At 37.8% G+C, this 12,102-nt stretch overlaps 1 protein-coding gene across 1 annotated transcript; it reads left to right on the forward strand.

Moving 5' to 3' along the window:
* The first annotated feature begins 6,956 nt into the window (after positions 1-6,956).
* Positions 6,957-11,524, forward strand: LOC136223591 (uncharacterized). The gene is made up of 5 exons (XM_066011685.1): positions 6,957-7,297; positions 7,716-9,210; positions 9,318-10,235; positions 10,311-10,499; positions 11,071-11,524. The coding sequence occupies exons 2-5, from the start codon at positions 7,717-7,719 to the stop codon at positions 11,392-11,394; spliced, it is 2,925 nt and encodes a 974-aa protein (XP_065867757.1). The 5' UTR covers positions 6,957-7,297; position 7,716; the 3' UTR covers positions 11,395-11,524.
* The last annotated feature ends 578 nt before the right edge of the window (positions 11,525-12,102 follow it).

Below are 12,102 nucleotides of genomic sequence, written 5' to 3' on the forward strand. Positions count from 1 at the left end.
CATCATTCCAAATTCAAATTTTCAACTTCCCTCCATAATAAATTTTCATTAACCACCCCCCTTAATTACAAATTAATAAAAATTAAAAAGAGTCATAAATAAAACATAAAAATCATAAAATCAATTAAAAATCATTAAACACTCATAAACCCAAAAATCAAAAAAATCAGAAAATTACCAAAACCACAAAAATCCTTCATCTTCCGTCCTTATACGCGGGGCGTAACCCCATTTACGCCCCGCGTCTCCGCCCTTTTTGTCATAAAAAAGGAGCAGGTGGTCCGATACGCGTGGCGTAACCCATTACGCCGCGCGTATCTCACCATTCTTGCGCAAAAATAACATCAGGGGGAGGGATACGCGTGGCGTGGCCCCTTTACGCCCCGCGTACCCCTCTAGGAATCCGAGTTCTGCTTGGATTCCCCACTTCTCCCCTATTTATACTCCCCTTTTCTCCCTTCCCTTCCTCACAACTATCTCAACTCTCTCCCAACCTTCTTCCACCTTCTCTCAATCCTTCTCCATTCCTAACTATTGCCATGGCACGAAAGAGAGCCGCCGACATACGCCCCCCACGGTCCACTCGGGCCCGATCCTCCCGTTCCGCACAAAACCAACAATCACCTCCACCTCCCGAACGGGAGGGAACTCCACCACTTACCCGCCTACATCGGGCCCCTTTTCATCTCCTAACCGAGGGGGAGGCCGAGCACTACCAAACACTTTCCGCTGCCCACTTTATGGAACTTCCGTACATTGAGCGGAACACTCTTGACCGTTTCGGTCTTGGTACGATCATTTTCTTGCACGGCACCACGTTTACCCCTCCTTAGTTTTGGAGTTCTACACCACCCTCACCTCTAACAATGTCCCCGGTGCCGCCCTCTTCAATTTTCGCCTTCACAACCACCCCTTCACCATTGATACCCAATGGCTCCGCAATCACTTCACCAAACAAGCGGAAAATGGTATCTCCCATTGGCCCGAGGATGTTTCCGCTCGTGATTTTTGGACCTCCATCACCGGGTCCGAGGATTATGACGTCTCTAACCTCCGCCCCTCTCTCATTCGTGATCCAATCCTCCAACTTCTCCACCGCTTCATCTCCGTCTACTTTTCGGGGAAGTCGGAATCCACCAAGGTCAACAAGGACGAACTTTTGGCACTCTATTGTTGTGTCAACAACCGTGCCTATGACCTCTCCTATCTTGTGGCCGTCCAACTCCACCACATTTCCACCCGAAAGCGGGGCAAGATCGGGTTGGGCCATCTAGTCACTCTTTTCGCCACTTCCATTCTTAGCGAGGCTACCCTTGCTCGTCTCCCAAGCCTTTTGCCTAGGCCCGTGGAGAAAAATTCTTTTAAGTCCCTTAACCGTTCCACTTCGGGCCCGGGAGAGACTTCGGGGGCGGCTCATGCAAACGAGGAAGGGGGTTCGGATTCGGATTCCGATTTGGGTCTCAACTTTAGCCCTCCACCTAACCATGACTTCAATGCCATCTATGCTCGGTTGGATATCTTGGAGGATAACCAACGCCGGGACCGGGTTCATTATGACTCCCAATTCGCCACCCTCAACACCCGCTTCGACTCCATCGAAGCACAACAACGGGAGGACCGGGCCCATATCGACACTCGTTTCGATGCTCTCACCGCTTCCTTCGCTTCCTACTTCAACCTCCATGGCAATCCACCTGCACCGCAATCCTAATTTCTGTTTCTTTTCTTTTCATGTTTTCTTTTTAATGTTGTTTTTATTATTTCCTGTGTTGTTTTTATGTTTGTAATGTAGGCTGTTCTTTTTTTCATTGAAATTGTTAAGTCCCGTTTGTGTTTTGTGCTTTCGTTCTTTTCATTTTATTGTTTAAAGCATAACACCACGCAGGGCGTACCCCATGGCACGCCCCGCGTACCCCTCATTTTTATAAAAGTTCAGAAACTCAAACACGCGGAGCGCCCAGTTCCTGCGCCCCGCATATTTGAGTCTCTGACTCCAAAACAAAAAAAATATGTATATATATATAAACAATGCCTTACGCGGGGCGCCCTCCCTATTACGCCCCGCGTATTTGAGTCTCTCACTCAAAACGCACTAATAATGCTACCCTACGCGGGGTGCTCCCCTGGGCACGCCTCGCGTAGGGCCCCTGACCACTGAGGGTCTTCTTCTTTTCCTTTTCTTACTTTATTTTTGTTTTTGTTTTAGTTTCTTTTTGCGACGCCCTTGGAATAGGCGTCATTTTAAATAACGCGGAGGGACGTGCAACCCCGCACTTAACGTTTGTTTTGCACTACCAAAAACAAAAATAAAAATTTTATCACAACAAAATAATTAAACTAATTTATTGACTCTTTTAAATTTTCCCGACACGTTATCCCTCCTTCGAAAATTAATTAAAGTTCCGTTATTTGTCATCAAAAATAAAAGTGTCGGAACATAAAGGAATGATTCGATTAAGAAATTTTAGTCTTGGTTTTGAAATTAGGGAATTTGTGCAAAGCTTAGGTTAGTACTAAACTAAGGCATTGAGTCTTAACCCAAATGTTATCTCCATAATGAACTTTAAAAAGGCAATAAAAACGGGATAGTTGAGAATTTGACGAGAACTTGAAAGTACACAATTTAAACCCGAATCTTTGTGAAGTATATTTGAGCCTAAAAGAGTTCGTACGAGAACTCTATTTCTTTCACAATTTTTCGAGAGCTTTGACTTCACTCGACGCATAGAATTTGCATCTAATACAGGGTTAAGTACACTTATTGTGGTAAAAAGGCAATAGATGATAAACCGAACCCACTTAGGCTAATCTCTCTTAATTTATTTTTCTCGTTTTCATTAAATATTAGGAAACCCCCTCGAGCCTATTAACCAACTTTTTTGTTAATACCCTCTTAACATTTAACCCTTTTTCCTCTGGTTCAATTACCGACATAATCAAGTTGCACCCGAATTACCCGAAATAAGTCACGTCCCTAAAGATAGCCCGAATGGCGTCGGAAATCGCGTTCCCCTACACAATAGTCAATTATGAGTATCAAAACAAGCAATAAACATCAACACGTATATAGAAACGGAAATTGCAAATCATATATTATAAATATGGAAAGCATAAATGAGGAATACAACCAAGCCTAGTACATAGGAAGAGTGCAAGCTAGTTAGCAAGTGAAGAGGGAAGAATCGGCCCTCGAGACTAGCCAACCGGACTCAAGGCCGTCTCTTAGGACTTGGAGGTGGAACTCTCGAGCTTGGTGATGAATGATGGAGCGGAACGTTGATGGAACGCCGGAATAACCGAACAAGCTCTCGAGGTGGGAGAGTTTTATTACATAAACCCAATCTAAAACTAAAACTATACAACAACTATCTAGGTAAGGTAGAGGTAGAAGATAGAAAGTAGAAGGTGTCTAAATGAGTGCTAGTCACTCTTATTTATACATCAAGCTAGGGGTAGAATTGTAACTTCACAAGGTACAAGTATGGAGCAACATTATTTGGTGCAGAAATCCCATGATACGCCCCGCGTAAGGTGATATACGCCCCGCGTAAGTGCCCATTCCGTCAGAAATCTCCTGCATGTGGACCAATTCTATGTCTAATTGTCTCAAATACGCCCTGCGTAGCTGAAGTACGCCCCGCGTAAATGAGTCTCTGATCTTTTTACGTTGAAGAACTACCTTTTACGCCCCGCGTAAATGGTGATACGCCCCGCGTATGGAGAGTTGACTCCGGGAGACAATGCAGTCTGACTTTCAGGATTAGGCCAATCATTTCCGACATGTGTCATACGCCCCGCGTAAGGTGTCATACGCCCCGCGTATGCTGACTCATTTCCACATGGTACCTGCGGATAAGGCAATTATTTCTGACACCATGTTTTACGCCCCGCGTAAATGACGATACGCCCCGCGTAAATAATGATACGCCCCGCGTATTTGAGTAGATTTTCACTCCTTCCTCGTACTCGAAATACAAATCTTGAGAGCTGAGTTAGCTTGACGTTTTATTTTCTAATATTAATCAAAAATAAGGAAAATTAACCGAAAGTAAGGAATTTATTTTTATTTTGTTATTTTATTAAAACACTCTATTTTTGTAATTAAACTTATTTATTTCTTCTAAAATTAAACCGTAACTCACGCTAAAAGATAGGGACGAAACGCCCCTATCAAACCTCCTCGGACTTTAAAGTTTTACTTGTCCTCAAGTAAAAGAGATCGAAAGATAAGGGATTGAGAAAATTAAGAAACAAACCGAAGGTTGGTTTTGCCAAGTGCGTGATTTCAAAGTTATGGTTTTGTGCAAAGGTTTCGGTAAGTACCTCCGCAAACAATTGAGTACAAAAACTTGTTTGAAACCTCCATGATCAAGATTTAATAGGCAATATTAACGGGGGTTGATTATCTCTTGAGAACCCGATAGTACCTCACCAAGGGATTTCGCTCTTACGTTCAATTTTAGGTGGGTCGGTGTTTTATCGCTCTTCTTTGCACTTACTCGAGATCATGTTGAATTTGCATTTTTATCCGGGTTTTTCCTCCTAAAATATGGTTAGTCAATATTAAAAATGAACCCGGAGGGGGGTTGTAATGTGGATGGCTACTTTAGTGGTCAGTTTAAAGAAACTCGAGTTCAAAAATACCGTTTTGTGATTGCACCGTATCATTGCTTATTTTGGCCTTGACGAATTTTATAAGTCGTACTTCAAAATTGCTCGGGTGGAGCTTTGAGAATGCCTTATTATTTATTGTATCCTTTGTTTTGATAGAGGCACAAAAACAATATTTTGAGAGCTAATGGTGCTCATTTGCTATATAGGTGTTGCCTTACCGGAAGTGACAAACCGGAAACCGTAGGAATTGACAAGCCACGGAACTTACGGGCCCTAGTTTCTGACCCCCAGCATTAGACACGCCTTGACTAGGAACCACGTAGTCTAAGTACTTCACGGGTCGGTCGAACTACACGTAGTCGTCTTTGCAAGAGTAAATTGTCAATCGAATATATTCGGAGTCATTGCCTTTTATATTTATAACTTATCGTCGCCCATATCATTCCGTGGAGTTTTCCGTTACATAAACCTGTGTCGCCAATAGTTTAGAAGTAGTTTGTAGTTGTGTCGCACACCAATCCCAAAGTATACACCGCTTAGATAACGTATAAAACCGAGTCGTCTAATGCTTGCAGTTATAAATCCCGTGGATTCGATACCCGGTCTTAACCGGATTATTACTTGATACGATGGGGTACACTTGCCCCTAAGTAGTCGTAGCGTCTAGTAGAGTTAAGAGCAATTTATAAAGATCACATCCATAGACATAGTCATAACGCACTCATAATATATACATTTCATCATAGAAACTCTACCACTAGGCATCGCGCTACCAAGTACACACTAATAGGTAGCTCTGACCATCCCAAGGAATGCTCAAAATAATTTAGAACCGAATAATTGATCAAGGACATGTCCCCAAGATTCAGATTCAAACGCTCCCAAAATGAAGGGAGGATCCAAGAATCGGTCCAAAAGCTTAGCTTTGAGGTCACGTCAATCAACCATAAACAATGCGAGTTCACCTTTTTGAAAACTCCCTTTCATGATGACCAAACCGAGAACCCGATAGGTGAGCAACGCCGAGAGCAAGGGCCGGTAAGAAAACGAGATTTCAGAATGTTTAGGGAAATTTTTTTAGAGTCAATTAAGTCCCAACAGAAACCGCGCAGCGTGGCCTGATTCAAAACAAAATAATCCTTCATACCCAACCCTCCTTCCTTAATTTCGGAACAGCACACATATCCCAAGAAGACGAAATTGTAGGTCATTAATTAATCAGATGAAAGCTGGAGAATCGAGTTCAATATTTAAGACTGAAATGTCTTTTATAGTTTTTGTTTGTCTTGTGCCCGTGCAACTTAGGTAGCACTTAAAAAATTATTGAATGTTACCACATCAAGTGAAGAATGAAACTTTTTTTAGCATGTCTATGTCTAGTAATTCAAACTTTGATAGAAAACCATGAACATAATAAAAGGTTATAGTTGGAGCACATTATATGATCATACAATTTTTTTTTTTAGAAGATCATACAATTGTTGCTCTAATTAATATAATAGATATTTGTAATCTCCTAAATGATTATTTATTGAGGGACAACAATTTTAGCCTTTTTACTCATTAAAATCTTGACATTGCATTCCTATATTTCAGTTTCACTGCATTTATGCCCTTTATTTTGATTATTGTTGAAATTAGAATTTCAATAATAGTATATATATATATGTCAAATTTTACTAATAGTAGTAGCTTGAATTTAATTGTCATGGTGAGATCACACAAAATGTCTAACTAATTTTTCAACTCTAAGTGGAAAACTTGAAGTCATTGTATAGATCTCTAAATAAAGTTGCAATTAACCTTGACTAGTTAATCAACCTAATTATTGTTTTTTTTCCATACTTCATCTCTGGTCGAGTAGCTATGTTTTATTGTTGTTTTATGTTTTTATGATTTTTTTTTGCTTTGTGCACTGGTTTTAGTCTCTTTGTAGATTTCGTAAGATTTGATTTCTTAAGTTTATTTTCTGGTTATAATTATTCTGTTTTAATCCAATAAAGTTATAAGTATTTTTATATATATAAAAAAACTTCTATTATCATCTAATTAGAAGTAGAAAAGAAAACGAAAAATAAGGCATTGAAAATGATCAATTACACTGCTAACTAATTTAGGGATAAGGTTCAAAAATACCCTTAAGATAGACAACCAAGAGCAATAATACCCTTAAAGGTCTAAAATGGTACAATTAAGGACCCATGGTTAACCTATTGGTTCAATTTTACCCATACTAACAAATCTTAATTTACACCGTTACTTATAGTAATTGCCGTTTGCCAACTCACAGGGATATAAATTAATCAAATGTCAATTGTACCCCCACCCTTTCATCTTCTGTGTTAAGCGATGGATTTTGAATGGACTTTGTTGATTCAAGCATCCACGTGAATATGCTTCTTCTTTCTTGTACCTCCATAGAATTCACAAATCTAAAATTTTCACCCAAATCTATTAATCGAAAAACCCAGGAACCCTAATATAGTTTATTTCACTTATTGGTTTTTTCAGTTCACTTTGATGCGGTTCTTTTTTCGTGCCATTCACTTTGATTTTTGCTGGAGAAAAAGACCTCTATCTATATAATAGCAAGCATTTCTGGATCGTAAATGATGATATTGAACTGAAAGGAACACAAGCATTCTGGTTTTTTTATTTGTGCAGCCACCAAATAAGAACAAAGGTAACTTTCTTTACTTTTTTTTTTCTTATGTGCAAGGATTTAGGTTGAATATAATAACATTTTTTATCTCATATAAAAAAGATTAGCATAGAAGTAGGTCCTTTGTCTCTATATGTGTTATTTACTTTACTCAGATGTGTGATATTACTCTAATGAGTCCAAGAATGTAGTTATCTTTTAGTGAGTTGTCTTTGTTCACATTTTTTAATGGTTACTTTGTTTGTAAAGATAGTTAGTGGTACCAATTTTACATATATAAGCCATTTGTGCACCATGTTTCCTCTCAAGGTGTTATTATGCATTTAGTTGAAATGCATTTAACTTCATTTGGACCTGATGAAAATTCTTATTTGAGCCTAGTTCAGTGCATATGTAGATTATTGGCTCACAAATTAATTTTATTATTCATAATTTGCAGAATGACAACTTGCTGTGATTTATACCTGCACTTTGGTGGCAAGTGGATACTAATGCCCACAAGGCATTACATTGGTGGTAATGTGGATATTGAATTCAAGTTTGACATAGATTTTCTCAGCTATAAAGACATCAAAGACAGATACATTGATGATTTAGGGTGTAAGGACATTCAACATCTATATTACTTAGAGTTGGGGAAGTCTTTGTCTGATGGCTTAATGTTAGTTGAAGGTGATAAATACATAAGATCAATTATGGGTCATGTTACAGAAGGCAGAGGAACTGAAGTACATATCTATCCATTTGAGGTGAATGATATTCCATTTTATGAGCATGAGAAAAGCATACAGCCTAATAGTCATGTGAAATCAAATCGCGATAACAGAACAAACGATGAGATTGTTGAAATATTTACACAATCAAGTGCAGCTACTATGTTAGACGAATTGGATGAAATAGAAGCAAGCCAAGTGGATGGAAATATAGAAATTCATACTGAATATAGAGCAGAATGGAATTCTATTGAGATACGGGAAGCATATGAAGGACACGGTGGTAATGAGGGCAGTGATGATAATGAAGAAGATTATGATAATGAGAAGTATGAGTCTGATGAAGCTGGTGTTATAAATAATCTGATGGGAAATGAAGCAGCTATTAAAAGGCTTTGTTTAAATAAGAAATTCACTTTCGAACTTGGTCAAACATTTGCAAATGCTAAGGCCTTTCCATTGGCTGTCTCCAAATATTCAGTTCAAGAGGGATGTCCATTAAAAGTGATCAAGAGTGATAAAAATAGAGTTAGGTACCACTGCGAACCTACTTGTTCTTTTAAATTATATGCTGTTAAAGATGGTAATTGTGATGAATTTGTGGTTAGGACATTTGTCCCAAGTCATGAATGCACTCGACAATATACTAACCCCAGAGCCACAAAATTGTTTTTAGCTGAATATTTTAAGGAAAAAATTAGGGGAAAACCTGAGTATTCAATTAGAGATATGAAGGATCATGCAAAGGAAGCATTAGAACTAGAAGTGACACCTAGTATGTGCAAAACAGCTAAGAGGGCGATCATTCAAGAGTTGGATGGGGGATATAAGGAAGAGTACTCATGTTTGGAAGCATATGTGAATGAGTTGATTACAAGTAATCCAGGTAGCACATTTGATTTACAGTTTTCAAAAGAAGGTCTCAGAATTGGCAAAAGAATATTTTGTCGATTATATCTATGTTTTGATGCGTGTAGAAAAGGATGGATGGATGGATGTAGGCCAATAATTGGCCTTGATGGTTGTTTTTTAAAAGATATATGCAAAGGGCAACTACTTGTGGCTGTGGGACACGATGCAATGGATCAAATCTACCCAATAGCATGGGCTGTTGTCGAAAAAGAGACCAAGGCAAATTGGGAATGGTTCTTGTCTCACTTGATAGAAGATCTGAAGCTGCAAGATGGGGCTAATGTAACACTGATGTCTGATATGCAGAAGGTAAGTAATTAAATTTATTAATTATGTTTGTATCTTTATATAATTAAATATGCAGAAGGTAAGTAATTTAATTATTAATGATGTTTGTCTCTTTTCCATGTATGTAGGGATTACTCCTTGCTGTAAGTATGCTACTCCCGAGGGCAGAATATAAATGGTGTGCAAGACATGTTCTATCCAATTGGGGGATCAAGTTTAAAGGACTAGAGCTGCAAAAACACTTTTGGAGTTGTGCATGGAGTACATATGAAAAAGAGTTCAATGATAACTTAAAGACCTTGGCAGATGTGAATAAAAAAGCAGCAGAATACTTGTTAAAGTATCCTCCTCAACATTGGTGTAGGGCTTATTTCACTGATAGGTGTAAAGATCCCATGGTGGATAATAATATAACCGAGAGCTTCAATAGTTGGATTCTGGAACAGAGATCAAGACCAATTTTGAGGATGTTAGAAGAACTGAGAGTGATGATCATGAATAGGTTGCATGAAAATGAAAAGAAGGCTACAAGTTGGAGTGGTGACTATTCACCAACTAGTATGCAGGAATTCATGCTAAATCATTCGATAGCCAGGTATTGTCGAGTTGTGTTTAATGGAGAAAAAGGGTATGAAGTCACACATGGGACTGATAGGCACTGTGTAATTTTACTTGAGAGAAAGTGCATATGTAGGGCATGGCAATTAAGTGGAATACCCTGCCCTCATGCCATATGTGCTATGTATCATGCTGAAATAAATCCTGTGAAGCAAATAGACTTGTATTATTCTAAATTGAGATACATGATGACATACAAGTACAAAATGCAACCTGGAAGAGGGAAACATTTTTGGAGAATGGAGGATTTTGAACCTATTGAACCTCCAAAGATTACGAGAATGCCTGACAGACCAAAGAAAACAAGGATAAGGGAAGCTAGTGAAGGTAATGTAGGGGAGAGGACTGGAACCGGACTATCAAGGAAGGGTCAGATTCAAAAATGCAGTAATTGTGGACAAACAGGCCATAAGAGAACATATTGCAAGGTAATTAGTATTTTTTTTACTTATTTTTGTTCACGTGATAACGAAATTGTTATTTTTTACTTTTAAATGTCTTAGGCTCCGCAAGGGGAAAAGTATGCTCACTTGAATGAAGAGAATGACAGTAATGTCCATCAACATCACAAAAGAAAACGAGATCAAGGTATATCAAGTGGTCACCCCTCTTGGATAAAGCCTAGGATTCAAGTTAGAGTAGTTGGAATTGGGTACTTTTATGATGAAAATTCAGGAACTGCCACATTAAATGTAAGTATTTCCACATGTGTTAAATTTATATATTATAAAGCTATTATTTAAATCTTGATGTGGTGGTGCATAGAGTTTTTATTGTGTTGCTGTGAAATAAGATTAGTGTAATTAGTGCATATTGGGTTGTTGTGAAATGCAATTACTAGATAATAGATATAATTAGTTGATATTGGGTTGTTGGGAAAAGCAATTAGTGGATAATAGTATAATTAGTGCATATTGGGTTGCTGTGAAATAAAATTTGTGGAAAAGAAGTTTCAATGTTAGTGGCACATGCTGCAATCTGTCGAACAAGAGTGAAAAGTGATGATTGAGATATTAATTTGAACAAATTTACTTTGTGGAATGTTCTGATTATATAGGAAAGCTTAACTACTTATTGTCTCAGTTCCTGCATTTTTCATAACTTAAGTGAGACACAATCCTTATGTTCAAAAACGTCTATTACTGGTATAACTACTGCAAGAGCTTTTTTTATCCAGTTTTTTTCTGTCATTTTTAAGATTGCTACTGCAGCAGTTTTTTTCAACTGGAATAATATTTTTGTGCATCTTTGTAAAACTTGAAGCCTGGAAACACTAGTGAGACTTTATTATTTGATGGGGTTGAGGATATAGAAGGCTTGCACAATTCTGATCCAGTAGTCACATTCCCTATTCCAAATGAAAGACAGTTGAAGCAGAAAAAGATGAAGCCATTTAAGCCACCTATTGGAACAAGGAGTATTAGTTTCATTGCAAATGATTCTGAAGTTTCACAGCCATCCGATTTGCCATTTCAACCTCTCAAATTGCAATGGAAAGGCAAGAAAGCAATGACAAGTAAACAACTTCATGAAGAGAAAGAACTTTGCATTGGCAAGAAGAAAGACAAGGAAATCCATATTGGATAAACATCTTAGCAATATATTACCAGCATATTAGTTTTTTTGGATAGTATTTTGAATGTGTACAAATTTCGTTTTTACAATTATTAGCAATGTCTAACTTGTGATATGTAGTTGTTATGAATTTAGTCAAAAATCTGAAGTTTAAGTTTGTCTCGTTACAATTATTAGCAATGTCTAACTTGTGATATGTAGCTTATGTTCTGATGCACCATTAATATTCCCTGCACAACAAATTCATCCTGGATCTTGGAGTTTCATAATGCAATGAAACAGCTTCACTTTTATGGAATTCTTTTGCATCTTTAGACTTGTGCAGATTTTCTAGGTTTATGTATATCATGCAATTAGGCACATTTATTCGTGAATGTGACCCTAGATTTAAGTTAAGTCATTAGTTTTTTTTTCATTTTTTCAGATTTTGTCAATTGACAATTTCTGGTTCACCAGTTTACAGTTTGATTCGGTTCAAATTTGAGTAATCTATATATGGCAGTTTGTAAACTTAGCAATTTTAATCAAACCAGCAGATGGAGGAGATAATACCAAAACTTCAGGTCCTGCACTTCATTTTTATCAATTAATCTTTCTTTACATGTACACTTTTGAGATGAATTGAGGAATAAAAAAGATTTGTGTGTAAAAGTGGAATTAAGGAATGTATAAACAATGTTATGTACAAATAAACTATCCATTACAAGCCTAACATGATGT

This window comes from Euphorbia lathyris, chromosome 3 (genome assembly GCF_963576675.1).
Source record: "Euphorbia lathyris chromosome 3, ddEupLath1.1, whole genome shotgun sequence".
In the NCBI taxonomy this organism is placed as follows: Eukaryota; Viridiplantae; Streptophyta; class Magnoliopsida; order Malpighiales; family Euphorbiaceae; genus Euphorbia; species Euphorbia lathyris.

Excerpts from the sequence above, each read along its gene's own strand:
- LOC136223591 (XM_066011685.1), top strand. The coding sequence starts at position 7,717 with ATGACAACTTGCTGTGATTTATACCTGCACTTTGGTGGCAAGTGGATA. Across the intron at positions 9,211-9,317 it reads TGATGTCTGATATGCAGAAG|GGATTACTCCTTGCTGTAAG; the intron begins GTAAGTAATTAA and ends CCATGTATGTAG. Across the intron at positions 10,500-11,070 it reads CAGGAACTGCCACATTAAAT|CCTGGAAACACTAGTGAGAC; the intron begins GTAAGTATTTCC and ends TAAAACTTGAAG.